The 19,326-nt window shown below is 27.0% G+C and overlaps 1 protein-coding gene and 1 long non-coding RNA gene across 3 annotated transcripts in view; one reads left to right on the top strand and one right to left on the bottom strand.

Annotated features, from left to right (window-relative positions):
- The window catches only part of LOC142328603 (uncharacterized), a 142,239-nt gene that overhangs the window by 96,579 nt on the left and 26,334 nt on the right, over positions 1-19,326 (bottom strand). For both annotated transcript variants that reach the window (XR_012757314.1, XR_012757315.1), the window contains exons 3-4: positions 8,968-9,056; positions 3,886-3,970 (exon numbers count right to left, since the gene is read on the bottom strand). This is a non-coding gene — a long non-coding RNA (uncharacterized LOC142328603). The remainder of the gene's footprint in view (positions 1-3,885; positions 3,971-8,967; positions 9,057-19,326) is intronic.
- LOC142328600 (LON peptidase N-terminal domain and RING finger protein 1) overlaps positions 1-19,326 on the top strand; it is a 98,752-nt gene that overhangs the window by 78,667 nt on the left and 759 nt on the right. The window contains exons 3-9 of the mRNA XM_075372400.1: positions 1,811-1,933; positions 7,278-7,397; positions 10,594-10,675; positions 13,970-14,166; positions 14,752-15,041; positions 16,102-16,286; positions 17,949-18,145. Of these exons, the coding sequence (XP_075228515.1) occupies positions 1,811-1,933; positions 7,278-7,397; positions 10,594-10,675; positions 13,970-14,166; positions 14,752-15,041; positions 16,102-16,286; positions 17,949-18,145 (1,194 nt within the window). The remainder of the gene's footprint in view (positions 1-1,810; positions 1,934-7,277; positions 7,398-10,593; positions 10,676-13,969; positions 14,167-14,751; positions 15,042-16,101; positions 16,287-17,948; positions 18,146-19,326) is intronic.

Below are 19,326 nucleotides of genomic sequence, written 5' to 3'. Positions count from 1 at the left end.
TAATTGATCTAACAGGTGAAATAAAGTAGAGTTGCATATCTCATCCAGATGCGAAAGCAATACTAGTTTTAGTTATTTCTGTTATGTAGTCATAGCTTTTTAAAAAGTGGTACAGTGTTTTTTATTGTTATTTTTTGTAAGGTTATGTTTTAATCATTATGTACCACAAACTAATAACATGATGAAACATGGCTGCTGTAAATGAACTCTATTAGTCATGTGAAACTGATTTGTGTTATACTTTCCTGATGTATTACTTTTTATTTCATAATAATAACAGATAGTGCGTTATGTTATATAAATGTGTGATTTTAAAACAATAGAGTAATAAAAGTGTCAAATGTCTTTCAGAAATAGAAATCCAATTATATGATTATGTGTGTGGTATTTCTATAAAATAATAATAAATATTGCATAATATTATAATGCTTATTTATGCATAATATTTATTATTAATGAAATTATAAATTATGAATGGTATTGTTAGTTATCACATATAAAAAAATAGCATAGCAGTCTTTTTGTCAGTTAAAGATATGTGTCGTAACATTTTTATTAGCCAAAAACTTTTGTTGTTAATTTAGTTCACCAAACAGCTAGTTTGCTGATTGATCAATGCACTTACATCCAGTTAGGGTATCAGACATTATCTAAAAGTGTATGTTTCTAGAGGGGGTAAAAGAACATATACTGAGTTGGTTGTCACATCCCATAACTGTAGGTCTTGTACATCTTTCCTGTAACTTTTGATAGCATTGCGATATTAAGAATCAGACTGACCTTTAAATAGATAACTTGTACTCACTTTAACAATAGTATAATTTAATATAAAATAATTTCAAGATAAATTATAGCACATAACTTGCATAAATTATTTTAAATTTATTGTACACACACACACACACAATATTTTAATTTCTTCCTTTTAATTTTTCTATTGACTGGGTTTTAATTAACTAGAAGGTCAATTTCATTCATCGTAGTAGAATTTAATTACCAAGTCAATACTTACAAGTTCTTCTTATCTCTATTTGAAAATGTAGTCTACTTTATTTAATGTTTGTTTACTGGATACACAAAAGGGTTTTGTTCAGTTGCAAAGCTGAACATCAGTTGCTTATACTTTTTTTAATTATCATAAAGTATTCCATTAAAGATTTAAAAAAAAAAAAAAAAAAAAACAGAAGAAATTAAAGTATAAAAGTGCTTCATTTTAGTAATTGCTTGAGAATTGGAAGTACTAAATGAATCATTTAAAATTCTTCTGAAATTACAAATTAAGAATATGTGTTACGGTTAAAACTTTTTAAGAATTTTGACTTTCTACTGAATAACATGGCCTCAAAAATTTGAAGTTACATTTAAAATGGTGAATTGGTTTTACTTGTTAAACTAAAATTGAAAGATTTTTCTTCTAAATACTGTCGCATTGTTTTAATTTGGTCACATCAGTTTGTTTATCTAGCATGATTTACAATGAAATTTAGTTCAAAATTATGTTTTTGTTAGATACAAAGTTTCAAGATACTAGTCGAATGGAAATCAATATTTTCAATTTGGATCGTGCATCATATGCATATGATCATGCATATGCTTAGATCTTGCATTTGTTTGAGCAGGTTCGAGTAGGTTAGAATATCTTGAATGCTATTGTTACAAATATGAATAATAAAATAGGCTGGAATTCTTTGTAAAATGAAATAATTCCTATTGCTATTACAATAATATAACAATAATTTCACTTAATACTTTCTTATTTTTTTTTTTTTAATGTTTAAATATTAAAAGTAATTTTTATTTTTGTTTTTAGGGATATTATAGAAAAGCCTTAGTATTGTCAGCACTTAGTCATTATGAAGAGGCATTAATAGCATTTGGCATTTGCATTGCCTTGGATAAGAATATACAGCTTGTTAAACCTGAAGTTACTAGAGTGAGTATTTATTCTTTTTGAACATATATATGTATATATACTTTCTTTATGTCATTATTTATTGGTTCATAAAAAACATATTAACTAAAAATAAAATAATGTTCCTTATAACTTCACCTGGAACCTTTTTCTTAAATTTTTTTATTTGTAATAATTTTTACAAATTGTTAAACTATGATAAACAAAAATTGGAATAAACTGGAAAAGAATGAAATAATTGGGATAAACTGAAAAATACTTTAAAAAATATTTATGTATTGTCTAAAACTAGATTGCCATTTTGATTGTTAAACAGTTGTAATCTAACCTAAAATTCACCTCAAAATAGAATAAAAATATTTTTGATACAAAAAAAAAACAGAAAATATATTTTATTTAATTATTAAAATTATTAATTCTGTACTGATAATTATGAAATATTATGCTAACCTTAAATCTAAAAATTTAAGACATCACTAATTACAAGTGCATCACTATGCATTTGTAATGTTTGCATCAAGTTTTAAAGCATGAAATGAATAGAATTAACCACATTAAAATTGAAAAATGTTTCCTGTTGACTTCATGTTTTATTATATAATGATTACTAACGATACTAGGAAATAAACTGTATGAAAATACAATTAGTATGACTGTAGTTAACTAAGTATGACTATACTTAAATTCATGATATTTACGCTCTCATACGTCTTATTATTTTTAAATGTAATAAACAAATTTGAAAACTTTTTTTTAATGAAAAAACAGTGAGATAATCTAATATTGAACATTATCAGAGTTTACTAATGCTAACAGATTTTTATTTTGGTTAAAATATTCATGTAAAATAGTTAAGTTATTAATTGGTAGTGTGAAAGTTTTCAGTTTAAAATGAGATTGATTTTGTAATAGTGTTTTTGTTATGGAATTGATCACTGACATATATCATCTTAAGGGTTTAAATAAAAATACTTATAATAACTGTTGGACATTTTCGTACGCCAAACCAACTTATCATTCCTTACATGATTCTGAAATTTATTTTACTGACTTCAGATAAATTATTATTAAAATTTCTGTTATAGGCAATACAGTAAACTTCATCCTTTACTACCTAATGATTCTACAACTACCTTAATTATTTTAGGGAAAGGTATATTCGTTAAAGGATGTGAAGTAGTAAGGATAAAGTGAAAAATTTGATCAAACGTTTAATAAACTGGTTCCCACAGATTGCTAAATCACTGAGGATAGTTGTATGTAAGCAAAACGTAAATGCTTTGGCATTTAATACAACAAATTAATTCAAAAGGCTAGTTCAATCTAACAAAATGACTTGAGCTTTAAAAGAGCAATCTAGCATGGTGAAAAGAATCTCAGGGAATTGAATTTTTACCCTAGAATGTTTACAGTAAAGCCTAAATAAATAAATGATCATAATTCTGTACTGCAATAACTAATAAATATTTGTCTGTTTTAGTCACTACCAAAATAAAATGTATATTTTTTAAAATAATTTATAATTATTATAAATTAAAACAGCTGATAATGTAGGTCTTCATTTTATATTTAACATTATTATTTTTATACTAAATTTTTTAGAAGAGCTTACAAATAAAATAATCGTATAAGTATTTTTTCTTTTAAATTTAACTTTATTTATTATTATTCTGGAATACTGATAATTATTTAAAAAGCTGCCAATATTTCAAAATTTTAAAATATTGAAAAAATATTTCATGATTTTAGTTTATTTTATTGAGAACAAATTGATTTCTAGTCTTTTATAAATTTTACAGGATGTGAAGAATTTTATATATATGCAGGCTTTACAAAAGTTAATGCATTACAAACAAAATCCACTCAAACATTACAAATTTTTTTAATATTTACATAACTAGAATTCATACTGAGAAATATAAGTGCAAAAAGTTTAATAAAGAAAGTATAAATGTGTATTTGCTTATACATACCTGTTTTTTCCAGTTTCTGCAATTTTTTTTTTGTTGGTTAGGATATGAGATAACTAATTTTGTCAGAATAGTATTAAAATCATGTCTGTAATAAAAAAAAAAGAATAACAGTCACAAATAATTCGGCCAAACATATTAGAATCGACTGTGTTATATTTAATTATCTACTATCATACTTCAGATGTATTAATATTTCAGAAAGATATTTACAGTCGGATTGATGAGTAATTGCATAACTGCCTAGTCTTGCTGTAAATCAGTAAAATAATCTTTAAAGCTACTAAACAGTGTTTATAATAGCAGACCATGTTGTCAAGAAAATATGATTAAGAAAACTTGTGGAATGAGTTGCCATTAAATTAATAAATTGTTTACAAGATAATACATAAATTTTTTTCTTAATAATGTTGCTTTTTGATAACATTTAAAGAATATCCTTGAAATTTCTTCATATTTGTTTTGTTAATTCTCTTGTAATTACTAATCTTTTTTATTTGATGTAAGTAAACTTTTTTTTCTCAATAAAAATAATGATTGCAGAAGTTGTTTCCTACAGAACATTTCTTAGAAAAATCTTAATTATGTTACTGATACTACATTAATAAGTTATAATTGTTTATCAGATTTTAAAATATGTATTGTCATTTTGTAACACAGTTAAAGATATCCTGTTTTATTATTGTTGATATTTTAATAATTTGATGGGTTGTCATATTATTATTTATAATAATATAAAATATATTTTTAATAATATATGTATATATATTTTTAATGATACAAAATATTTGTATTATCTCAGATAAGGTTTTATCTCAATTTAAATCCAGAAATGTCCAGATATATTATTTCACCCACTGCCAACAGACTATTACTTCACCATAGAGTTGGTTCTATTTAACAAAAAAAAATTAATTAAAAAAAAATGCACTTTAACTTAATTACAACCATTAGTTATATATGTTCAGGTTCTTATAGATTTTCCAGAAAAGAAAAGGAATTGAACCCAGAGCATTCAATGTAAAGCAGGTAAATTAGGCTACCATCAAAGTGGTATTTTATTCTATTGCTTATCCTCATATAGATAAAGAAAATTCCTATTAATTGCAACTTTCATCAAAGTCCATTCTAGTAGAACATGAAAATTAAAAGTTATGTGTTACTAATAAAATACAGATTTTAGTGATTAGTTAAACAAATAATATCAAAACTTTTAATAAAATAAAAATAAAATATATTATTAAAAAATGTTAAAAGTAATAAAAATAGAACCATTAAAATACAATCGTTTTGCTCTGCTGTATTAAGCAAACACAATTCTGTTCATTATGTAACTTAATCAGTTTTTTCATGACTTAGTAGTAATCATCAGTTACATAACATAAAATTAAATTACTTATAACTAACACAATGATAAAATTACTGTTCTATTAATATTGAAGTATTATATCCCCACAATTTTTACCTTTTTAAATAATAAAATTAAGGCAACTATTCTATTTATTAGTTATTATAAATTATATAATATATTTATTTTTTATTATTTACTTTAAATATTATAAATTTTTAAATATTAATAATTATATTTAATTTAATTAATTCCAAATAATAATAAAGTGTAAATAATACATAATATTGTTACATTTTGTAACAAATGTTACATAAAATAAATGTTTTAAAGAGTATATATAATATTTAGCAATCATTTTTATATAACAGAAGTATGAAATTCTGTTTTATTCATATAATATATATATATATATATATATATATACACACAGTTATATAATAATAATTATAGTATATGGCATGTTACTGAATTAAAATAAACATGTTTTATATCTAATTTTATCTGATATAATATTGCATATGTACATATGTTTATATTAAAAATAATTTATTTATCATATTGTATAATATTTACTGTTTTATATAAATTTGCATTTTTCCTTTTTATTTATTACAAAATAACTTGTGTAAGCCAATTTTTTTTTTCTTTTCAAAACGATTATGATTCTTGAATTAGATATTTCTGCTAAGGTTTTATGTTTTTTTTCTTTCAAACTTCCTGTTATAATAATTATAGAGTACAGGTATAGACCGAGTCTAATGTCAAATCCTTAATGTTAATATTACGGTACGGTCAATGTTAAAGTGACTTTGGCTTGTGTATGCAATCAGCTGAGGGAATGTTCAGCCAATCCAGCTTAGAGTAGTTGCATCAGTGTTAAGAGTTTAACAGAATTTGTTCAGCGCCTTTGAATCGATGTTTATGTTCTTACTGCTCATTTTTGTATTGGTTACATTCCGATTTTATTGTTAAAAGTTAATAACATTTTTATTAACTGGAGGTTTTTGATTCTATACAATTAGATGCATATATTTATTGAAATACCTACTGTTAGAGGAAGTATAGTATATGCAAAACAATGATTGTAGGTAAAACAACCTACAGAAAAGAAACATTCAATTTTCACTGTAAATTATTTTCTCTGGTCATGGTCTAGCTACAGTGCATGCAAAGTACATGAGGTAAAAATAGTGTTAATTGAATTTTCTTTCTTTGAGAGTAATGATGTTCATTATACAGTCAGTTCCTGTGCTGATTAGAGTGAACAAGTTCCTTGTCGGACTGAATTTTGATGGGCTTAATATGCTCAGATGCAACATTATAATCGGTTCAATGAAGAAGAAGACAGTGGAAAACCATTTCATTCCTCAATTTCTGTAGTAAATCTGATATGTTATGTTGGTTATTTTTGAGAATGTTTTTTCATCATTTTTGAAAGTTTCTAATATCTCAGATTAGGCATGTAAAACTGTTACGCATTTTACAGACATATACAAATTGAAACTCCATTCCTTTCAGTAATGTTTATTGTTGAATTTATGTTATTTAGGTTGTGCAATATGTTAAGGAAGTTCTTGAGTATTTTGTAAAACTTTCCTAATGGTTACACTGCAGACTGCTGAATTCATATTAACATTGACCTGCTAGATTTGTTATTGATTTCTTCCAGTAACAGCCAGCCGATACCCAGTTAACAGTTTCTTATGATAAATGAATTTTGTACCATAAGGAAAAGTATGCCAAGCCTGACTATGATTCAATCCAGATCCTTTTAGATTATTGGCAGAAACACTTTCATTTCACAAGAGGGTGATGGAATGGCACTGAGGTCATTTTACACAAAAACAGGAACGTTAGCATCTTAATCTTGTCTTTCACTTACAGATCCTAAGTTTGAACCCCATTCAGGCAAAGAATTTTTCATACATTAAAAAATTTCAATTTTCATATTCCTACACACAAGCTTTGGGCTTTGGTGAATTAATTTAACAAGCTAAAAAAATTTTGAATTGTCTTTAAATCATCTTCATATCTTTTTTTACAGCTTTTGCAGAGATTGTTCCATCCTAGTTCAATTGGTAAAGGTCTTCGATGTAGTTTTTCTTACCTCTATAATACTAGCGATTGTGAAGAAAATTCAAGTGGTGAAGACGATTTTCTTCAGGTAAATAGAAAATATTTGTTTTTACCGTTTTTGTCTGTGATAATTAGCAGTAAAAACTATTTAATTTTTAAATGACAAACTATATCAATTTTTAATAAATGTATTGTTTTTGAGACCACACACAATATTGCAATCTCATCCTTATTGCAATCTCGGAGATGATCATCACAAGAGTAACTGAAAATGTTATAATATTACATTTTTTTTAAGCAAATTTATTAAATATGGTTTGGTTTGTCATTGAAAAAGTTGTTTATTCTAAATAAAATTTATTCCTCCTTTATATTAGATATATTTACAGTATCGTGGAAATTAATCCGAACACAGGGAAGTTTTTGTTTATTTATATGCTGTGGCTACATCACTTGATCACACCTATCCTTTAAGTTGTTTGTCTAATGTGAGGTTATTATTCTTTGGTTATTTAGCAATTTTCATGTTATTTATAGTATTTTATAAAAGTTTATTTCATTTTTTATTACAAAATCATATTTTCATATTTTTTGTTCTGTGTATCTTGAATATACAATAATGGACATAATTCCAAGTAAACTTTTGAAAATTATTCTTCTTTCTGAGTACACCAGTATGTCACAATGACAAATAGCTTCTGAGTGTGGTGTTGGACTAGGGACAGTGAATGCTATTTTAACACAATTTAAAGAAACTTTTCACCTTAAAGTAAAGGCAAATGTGGCTGTAAAAGAAAAACTACTCCAACACAGGGTTAGTTATTAATGAGAAAAAGTAAACCTGATCCAGAGTTATCTGCTGCAGACTTAAATCGAGAATTAACAGATTTACACAAGACAACAATTTCTTGCAGCTGCATAGAAAGCTCTTCGACCAGCTGCAAATGGCTTTTAAGACCAGTAATGTGCAAAAAAATACTCTTGTGGGCCAAAGTACATACTAACTGGATTAAAGAAGACTGGAAAATTCCTGTGTTTTCCAACAAGTCACATTTTTATGTTCTGGAACAAATAGTTCCATTTTTTAGAAAAGCATGAGATGAAAATACATTACCTTGAACATTTTTATACCATACCGGTCTCTTTTTTTTAAAGACTAATAAGACTGAATATAGGTAACCAAGAAATGGTACAATAGATTCATCAATACACACATCTTTCTCAGGAATGTACTATTTCTGGATGTTTTCAACAAATCTACAAGACCTTGTATTTTGTGTAACTTGCCTCCTTCCTGAATACTTTCATTATTACCGCAATGAAACGGGGACAGTATTTTTTCAAATCGATTTCGAGTTACTGTTGATGCAATTTTGGTTCTAATATATTTGTCTTTAAGCCAACAGTGGTCTTATTGTTGGCATCTGAAGAATTCCCATGAACAATAAAATTCCAAAAACAGATTTCATTTCATTATGATCATTATCAACCAAATTTTTTGATAGAAATTTACGCAACTCTTTTGAATGCTGTTTAGCTGCATATAAATTGGTTTGTTCTACTAAAAAATTTTAAATTTCATTATCACCCATAAAATTATAAAAATCATATCGTTCACAATTGGCTAAAAAATTAGATAAATATGGATTAATTCTTACTTGTAAGTTACCAGTATTATATATTGCATACGTCAACAACCATGTCATCATCGTTATCCGCAGATTTATTGTCTTGGGCTATTACTTTTCTGCAATGAAAACAAAAGCAAAAAACACCATCAGACTAATTATAATGTTAGCAGAACTAGCTTCAAGTATAGATTATGATACCCAACTTGTCAGTGGTTCATAACAGATCTGTACTTAAATGATCTGACAAAGTATTTTAAGACCCATACATGCAGAAATGTTCTACAAACTCTTCTCTATTGACTAATTATATGTATATAGAAACAGGGTACCAATGAGTGTCAAAGTAGTTTTTAAGGCAATTGCATGTGTGGTACCAATCACATTTTCCACCTGACTCGTTCTCATGTAACATTTATAAGTCCCTCATAGTCGTCAACCTGTTAAAGAAATAATATCAGTATGATTTCATGATGAAGAAAAAAAATGTGTATACACTTGTTGAACTGATGTCAAATCATGTACAAGAAGTGATTAAGAAAAAGGAGTACATTTTAATTACTAGATATTCACAAATTGTACAAGTATGTTATTTTTTTTATAAAGTTACTTTTTATTAAATAAAAAGTGTTCGGATTAATTTATATGCTACTGTAAATATATATTTTTTACATATGCTGTTGTATGATCTTTTACCTGGCTGCAACTACAAGGAGAATAGTGTTTTTGGATGATGTGTTCATTTAGGCCCTTGTAACTTCAGAATGGTTTTTCTTTACCTTATTGCATGTAGTAAACTACATTTTCTTTTTTCTCATGGTTCACGTTTCAGGAAAGTAAGTCCATATAAAAAATTTAAAAAGTAGTTTTCTCAATTCTACATTGATGTTCTTATATGTTAAAATTTTCCATTATTTTTAGAATGCTAATTTTCATGCAATTATAATTAATTTTCATTGCGTTATATCATGCTTTTTCTTTTATTTGTGTTATTGCTTTTTCCATAGTTTCAAAATTGTTAACATATTTAATCAATTTTATTTTCTCTCTTTCTATAGAAGTAAGTCTTTCTATAAAAATTATTAAAAAATACCATGAACAAAGACCTACTGTTTAACTCCTCCAGTAAATTTTTATAGTTTTTAGCTCTGATGACCAGCTTTATATAACTATTTGGCAATTTGCCTGAGGCTTTTTTCTTTGTCAAGTGTTTACTATAACAATCTAATTTATCAGTAAATCTTAATTGCATTGTATAACAAGAGACATTATTGTACCAGATTTATTATGTTAATAATAATTAATAATTCAAGTAATGCAGTTGAAATGTCTAAATGGTCACATCAGACAAAGATAAACTAATGAAAACCATTTAAGATCTTAGGCGGTGATGATCGTTTTGGAGAGTACGGTTTTTATCAGTCTTGATTGTAGAAATGAACTTGTCATATTAATAAAAATAATATAATCTTCAGTAATGTTGAATAACTATACTTAAAAATAAGCATCATTATGAATTACTTAAAGATTCCATTATATTGTAATATCATTGGTAGTTATGTAATGTTTGAATGACATAATTAAATTTAAACCATCATAAATTTAATTAACAGAGATACAACGTCAGTTAATTATGTTTTTTCTTTTTGTTATTAGAATTTAAAGCAGCCATCATTATCAAGTTTACCTATACGAATCTTACTAGAAAGGATATTTCATGAAGTTGAAAAAATAAAACGTAAGAATTATATTAATAAAAAAAATTGGATAAGAAAATTTATAACTATAATATGTTTTATTTAATAAATAAACTGATAAGTTGTATTATTATTTATCACAAAAAATGATAAGTAGTAATTAGTTTACCACTTTCTTTATCATAAAATAATAATATTATTTATTTACTAAGTAAATATATTTATTTACTAATATATATATACATGTATATATTTTTTTGTTCACCTTCATTTACCTTGCCCCTTGGAGCCGGAACAAGCATCTAAGTATAACTCAGATCTGGGGGATGCCTTCACCTCAAACTACCTTAGCAGAACACAAGGTCTTGCCCAGGTAGCTGGGACTCAGTCTTGCAGTATATGCCACGCCTCTAATGAGAGGACCCCACTCACCAGGACTCTGGTCTTAATGCTCTGCCTCTAATGGGAACTCCCAAGGGGATTCCTCACCAGGACTATAATCTTACATTCCCTCCCCCAGAGGTGCTGCGAAGAAGTCCCGTCCAATCACTGATGGTGGGATGCCAAAGCCTCCCACCGCTCCTGGATGGGGCTGTCCCCCACAAACACACATCAGCACTGAGCAGGTGCCATGACTTCATGTTGTAGGTGAAGCCTTGCATCCCCTACCGCCAGGTACATGTCCATGCAACCAACAGGAAGGACACTGAGCCTCTCGCCAACAGTCCTTCTGTAAATGACCAGCCTCACCACAGGTGAAACAGTGGCGACTACGGTCTGGCCCGGTACACGAATTGGCCCTGTGACCTTGCTTCCAGCAGCGAAAATAAAGGTTGTCAAATGAATGTATCATAACCGTATAACCCACCCAGCCAATATGGATATGTCCATCAGCCAATAATTTATCCGCAAGGATGGGCGGCACAGCCACAGGACCACCTGCACCATAGGCCGGTTGCATGGACATAACTTTGACACTGTCAATCCCGTGATTTTTCATAACTCCATAATGAACTCATCCTGAGTCGTGAGTACATCCAAATCCTTAATAAGCACGTGGACCCTCCTACCATCCCTCCTTGACAGAGCCGTAGTGGTGTCCTTGACCTTTGCAGAAATATCCTTGCTTATCCATTCAGCAGCACCACTATCAGCCCGCACCCAGATGTGGAGGTTCTAACCTGACCCTTATGCGTGGATAAATATATATATTTGTTTATTAATATAAATAATATTTATACTTGTTTACTAAATATGTTTATATAGTTTACAATCATAACTAGTTTCCATTAATTTTCTTTTTATTTAGGTAACTTAAATTAATAAATTTATTAATATTTTTAAAATTAAATATTTTAGGCAAATGAAAAAAAAAATGGGATATATTTTAGCTGTAAAATTGTATAAAGTTACATAATGAATTAGATAAGACACCTAAAATACATGAAATAGCTCTTGACTTTATATATGTATTTATATTAAGTTGCACGATTATGTAATTCATTTTGAATTATGTAAGATATATCAGAAGATCAAAGAAAAGTTTTTATTTATTTACTTATTTTTTGTGAAGATGGATTTTTTCATGTAATAAATATTAAAAGATGATAAATTTTATTTTATTATAATTATAGCCACATGTTGGTTTGAATAGTTTTTTTTATGCTGATCCAACATGATTGGAATTAGCAAAATTCTCAATTATTTATTACCAAAAAATATATTTAGGAAAAATAAATCAATTTTTTTTAAAAATATCATTTAAAATATTGCTATAAATGTTGGAGGTTACTGTCTATAAATCCTCAAATCAATTTAATATTTAACTGTTGAAATAAATCTTAGATTTAAATATTATTATATACTTGCTATGACTTGTTATTAGGTTTACAACCTATTTAATAATAAAGGATATAGATTGGGAGGGTTCCAAATTTAATTTGTTTATTCGCACTGACAACCGCATGGGCTGGTACAGTATGAGTTACTGTACCTTTTTATTGTTTACAAATAAATTTTGTAACGTGTAAAATACTACAGCTAATGGGAAATTGAACTTAAAAACCTTAGAAATCAATGGCAGACATCAAATTTCTACAACACAAAAATGGTGGAGTAGTAAATTTTACAGTAGTTTTACTATAACTACTGCAGTAAGTAAAACTTACTGTGTGTATTAATCAAATAAATTATTACAATATCTGATATTGTAATATTATTACAATATCAGATTTGATATTGTACATCAATTTTTATTTATTTATTGTTAATTCATCACCACACTAAGTGGATGTTAGCTCGATTTAATTAATTTAAATGTTAATAAGAATAAAATCTGTGTAAGAAATGAATATTTTTATAAATATCAGTTTTCATAATGGAAACTGAGGTACTGTTTTTGCAAATACAGATAACAACTACGAACAAGACTTTCTAACCACAGAATAAAATTTGAAGGACATAATGAATCAGTTTAATGTAAGATTACAATTTTTTAGACCTCTTCATTTTGAAGATGGAGGAGTTTTACCAGGGGGAGGGGAACAAGGCAGGCAGCTGCAAAATCTCATGAGTGGCAGCAGTGAAAGGATCAGTCAAAATAGGTATATGGATGTATAGACTGTTCCTGGACTTCCTCCAGAGTTGGCTGGACCACAAACATAGATAACTGAAGTATGAGTTGACCCAGTTCCTTATCAGTCATGGTTGTTTTAAAGCATTCCTATAGTGTCCTCATCCCCTGATGAGAACACTGTAAAACAGATGTTGTTCGGGTAAAATTAATCTTTTTCTATTGGAAAGTTTAGATTTTTCATTCTTTCTAATCAGTAAATTAAAGATTCAGTTTTATTTATTAATTAAGTATGTGTGTACATATGCAAGTGTAAGTTGTAGTAGCCACAGTATCACAATAAACTCGCCCAAACCTCATTTGAAGAAATGTTAGTGATATATCACTAGTGTCTGCGTAGCTGATCTATTTTTTCAAAATTGATCTTACTGTAAGGTTGAATTTAATATTAATACAACTTCAGAAAAATTTCTGTTTTCTGAACTTCATATGACATTTGCTGATTATCTAGACTAACATTCATCAGGACCATGTTTGGTCCCACCTCATCTAGATGAATGGATTACGCTGTAGTAAAAGTATGGACATTGAAGTTAATTACAAATAAATCAGTGGAACTAAAGCATTTATTAATCAAATAACTTTTATTTTTAGATAAAATTTTTATGTATTTCTTATCCCAATGTTGTACCATTTTTATTTTATTTTGTTTTAATAAACCGTTAATTAAAAATTAATTATATATGCATATATTTTTTTCCAGGAACTGAAATGAAATCATTACCGTTAACACTAGATTCGCATCGTGTAGAACCATCGGATTTTGATTGTATACTTTGTTGTCGAACACTATGGCGTCCAGTAACAACTCCATGTGGGCATACCTATTGTTCTATGTGCCTTGATCGCTGTCTAGATTATAGTTCAGCATGTCCTCTTTGTATGACTTCTCTTGCTGATGTAAGTGCAAATTTTTTTATAATTTAGATTGCTGTATACATTAAAACTATTTTGCATATCTTAAAATTTGAATATGTTAAGAAAATGTTTTAATTAAAAATAAATCATAATTTGCTACAAGCAACTAGATTACAGATATTAAACAAAATAAACAAATACTAAGCAATATGAAAAAGATTTTTAGAAGGGTTGTATTTAACTTAAATCTGAATTAATCTTCAAAGAATTAACTGCATGTAATTGTATACTAAACTGTATTTTATTACACATGCATCATTTTGTAAATACAAATTAAAGTAAATTTTATTTTTATTTTCCTGGCATCATAGCCCTAGAGCTATGATGCATTTAATTAAATGCATCTAATGCATTTAATGCATTAATTTATGATAATCTTATAATAAAATTTTATCATAAATTACTGCTACCATAAAAAAGAAAACTTGGGTAACTTTTTTTTGTATCTTTATCTTTCCACTATATGAAAATAAATAACCAATGCCAGGGGAACTTTGTTTTCAAAATTTTTATTTTCTGTATTGATTTGCAAAATATGTCTAATTTTGTTTTTTTCCTTTTTTACAGTATCTAGTAATAAATCAAAAACAAGTTACAGAATTTGTTGAAACAGCATTAATAAGAGCATTACCTGGTGTATATGCAGCACGTATGTTATTACATAGGCAAGAAGTAATAGCATTAGAAACTGCACCAGATATTCCTGTATTTGTTTGTACAACAGCATTTCCTACAATACCTTGCCCATTATTCGTATTTGAACCGAGGTATCGATTAATGGTTAGGAGATGTGTAGAAGGTGGAACTCGTCAATTTGCGATGGCTGCTTGTGTTAATCAGCCTGCAGGACTTAAACGGTAAGCTGAGTACATTAATAAATATTTTATAGACTTTAATAATTCTAGAAAGAACATGTGACTATAAACAACAGAGTATTAGCTATAATGGTGTATATGTACAGATAGTGACCATTAGAATCTACTGAAAAACTTAAGTACTTCAGTTGTTTTTTGTAAATGAAAATATAAACTGCATACTCCAAATTTGATTATAATAGAACCAAATAGAGCAGGATTTATAAAAATTAAAAGTGTTCTTTGACATTAGAGACTTTAATTTTAAGATTAAGAATGACATTAGTAAAAAAATACCTTTTTTTGTTGTATTTCTGTGTGGGATAGAAGGATGGTGGATGGTCTTTGAAGCACTGATGAGGCGATTTGAGATGTGGGTCTATAGAAAGTTGAGAATCAGCTGGGTAGATCATGTAAAGAATAAGTGTTGCCATCAGCATAAATGCTTATATTCATATTTTGAAAACATGTATTCATTTTAGGCTTTTTCTTTAAATTATTACAAGTTTATGAAATCAGAATGACTGGTACAGATGTTATTAATTTCTCAAGATGTAAATGCTATTTTTAATAAAAAATTACAGCTGTTTTTTTGAAGATATTGATAGAAACTGTCCATGGATTTCCATACATATTTCCATTATATTTGTTGACTGAATGATTAGTTTATTTTATAAATTAATATAAGCTTGTAAAAAACAATATTTATAACGTTTTAAGCATTTAACAAAAAAAAAAAAATAAATAAATAAATAAATAAATAAATAAAAGAAAAATATGATCTTGACAGAATAATTATACTTAATTAATTTTACAATATGAAAAATTGTAGTATTTAAAAATTAATGCAAAATAATAACAGAATGTAAAAGTTATCAAACAAATTATATTACAACAAATTTTTCAATTTTTTTTCTAAATTCAGTACTAATGATGAAAATTTATTTTTGGTTAATTTTTATACAAGTTAATAGAAGTATACCACTTGACATTTTATTATTATCAATACAATTTCTCATTATTTATGCCATAATTCTAACTTTTTCTTGTAATTTTGTTACAGTTATGCAGAGTTTGGTACAATGTTAGAAATTAAGGACTGGGTATTGTTAGGTGACGGTTGTAGTATTTTATCAACGGTCGGTGTTAGAAGATTTCAAGTGATCTCAAGAGCTGAGCGTGATGGTTATGATACAGCTCAAGTACAATTTCTCAAAGATACACCGATCTCTTCAGATAATCTTCAAGGTATGTACATTAATTAATGTATATGCTGACAACAGACAAATAACTTAATACTACCTCACATGTTCTTAACGAATATTTACTTATTTAATATTAAATAATCACTCATGATTTAAAGAATTTTGTCTTATAATTTAATTTAATACTTAAATCAATAGTTCCTGTTGAACTGTCCTGACAATTTGTGATATTACCTTTCTAGATGTGCATTAAACCTGTTATTGTATTATGCACCTTTAGTTGAACAAAAATTATATTCGAATAGAAATTTATTCATAAGGTGTTACAATTAAATAGTTATTTAATTAATTTACTTCTACTTTGCGTGTTTTTTCTCTTTGCAAATAAAAGTTTTACTAATAGGAACTTATTTATAATCAATATTTTAATTCTCTTCACAAAGTCATATTAAGAAATTCTGTTTCTTATTGTAAAATTTTCTTTCTTTATGTATGCCAGCATATTAATTTAAAATTGTTCAAATCAATGAATTTTGATAATGAAATTTCTGTATAATTTATTTTCAAGTTACCACAATTTCTTAAACAATATTTAATTAAAATCTCTTATAAACTGTATATTTCTAATGACAATTTATTTAATACTACTACCTTATTTCATATTTTGAATATAAAAATTTAAAAAGTAACCTTTTTTAAATTTTTTAAATTTTTTACAATGATAATTTTTATATAATTTATACAAAAGATTGCATTTTCAAGTAATACCAGCTGTCCTATTAATGTATCATCTTTAATCGACTGTGCTAAGAGAAGAATAAGTAAGACTGACATATTCATTGATACTTAATAACAGGAGTTATTGTAAAAGATTATAATACAACAATTAAAATCTGTCAAAATATAATTCATGAAAAATGGCTATGAAAATTTATAAAAATAAATATAACATGCAGTGTGTGAGAATAAGCATTAAAATATTATCAAAAATTGGATCATTTTACAAAGTAATTACAAAGTAACTTTCTTTAGAAACAGTTAAAACTGTTACTGAAAAAGTTTGAATTTTATAAATTAGATTCAATTTGATTTCAAACTTAAAAAACTTTGAATTATTATGAATAACATAGACTGTTGTTCATCAAACATTTTGTGTGAATGTCACACAAAAATACTACTGGTAAATACTAATTAAACTTCTTTTCACATTAAAAGAAATGTTTATATTAAACTAATATAGGGTATACAACTGTGCCTGTCAAAAATCATGTATCAATTTGATACATGATTTCCTTCCTTAACTTTAAAAATAAAAAAAATATTTAGAATAAAATTTTCTGATATATTCATATATTGATTTTTTTTTCATGAAAAAAACTACAAGTAATGTAAGTCCTTTTTTTTTGTTAATTTTAACTTCTAGTAAAAGTAACAAAAAGAAATCTCTTATTATCATAATAAACTACTAATTGTTATTTAGTTACTTGATCTATTAGTTATTTTTGGCAACTTGATTGTTGAATTTCTTGTGTCATCATTACTTTATCTACTGTTCAGATATTACATAAGGACTTGTCAACCTGAGACTGAACACGCTTGCTTGCAAACAAGAAATTAGGCTTATAAGCTTTTATGAGACACCATAATCCTAACATAAAAAAAAAGAAATACAAGTGTTTACTTATTTATCATTCTGTAATTTCAGAGGTGTGTGAACTTCATGACTGGGTTTTAAAAAAGGGTCAAAAATGGTTCAACGACTTATCTCTTCCATTAAGAACAGAAATTTTACGCACATTTGGAGATATGCCACCGCCAGAACCAGACTGGACTACATTAAATGATGGGCCATCTTGGACATGGTGGTTACTAGCAATCCTACCTCTTGGTCCTCAGCTTCAGGTAAAAAATAGATAATTTTTTAAAGTCGATTATATATTCCTGAATATCTAATCCGGAACATTTTTAAAATCATAGAATATTTTGGTTCAAGGCTTCTGCATTTAATAATTATACATTACAGTAAGCATTTCATAGCAGAGATTTAAAGATTAATGTACTAGGAATATTTTTATATGATCTTACATGGCTAGCAGTTCATTCTTTATGAGCAGTCAAAGAACATTAGTTAAAAAATGGGCTATTAAACTTCAACTAGTCAGTTTCAATAACTGAATTTCTAAAAATGTTATTTAAAACTATAAACAACAGACCAGACAAATTTCTATGAATAAAACATTTTAATAACTACTATAACTTAAAAATATTTTCAGTCTCTATTGCAACAATCTTTTGTGTTACGTTCTTACTTTGGCATCAGCTGATGTTTTTAAAACATTGGCATTAAGATTTTTTTAAATAGCTTAATTTTAGCGTTCTATCATATTGATTTTATAGAGTAATGAATTTATAGGAAAAAATCTATTAATATTGTACTACAAATATTTCTTGTACATAAATTTGTACAAAAAATGTACATAAATCTATGTTTCTGTACATAAATTCCAAAAAACAAGACGTAATATAAGCTTCGCAATCACTTTTATCATAAAATTCAAGGCCTTGTATATTTAATGTAGTCAAGAAATGTATCTTTAAACGTAAATAGATATTTGTGTAACCATTCTTCAATAGTAATAATTTCATTAAAAACATATCCTGAAACGTCTAGAAAAGCTACATGAAGTGAAATGCCAGTTTTCACGAGTGAGAACTGATTATTGATCCAATTTTGCTCAATAAGTAACCAATAACAAATTGGTATCCATATAACAGTTCACCATCACAAATGTTCTTCCAGGATTAGATAACTAATATCTTAGCAGAGATTTCTATGATTCACTGTACTTTAAGAAGTTATGAATGGATTTTGGCTGCGAGAATGGTTTTACTATTGGAAAAATTTATTACTGAATGCATCTCAGAATGTGAGAATAGCGATTGAAATGGACTTTATAAAAATCAACTGGTACACTTGATGATCTATTCGGCACTAGAAGTGTGCTTTATTATACAATCTTAAGCCAAGGTCGCATACCTTTATAGGACAATAAGATGTAAATGTAAATGTAAATCTTTCTTAA

Source organism: Lycorma delicatula, chromosome 8 (assembly GCF_047948215.1).
Source record: "Lycorma delicatula isolate Av1 chromosome 8, ASM4794821v1, whole genome shotgun sequence".
NCBI lineage: Eukaryota > Metazoa > Arthropoda > Insecta > Hemiptera > Fulgoridae > Lycorma > Lycorma delicatula.
This window is presented reverse-complemented; position numbering and strand designations above follow the sequence as displayed.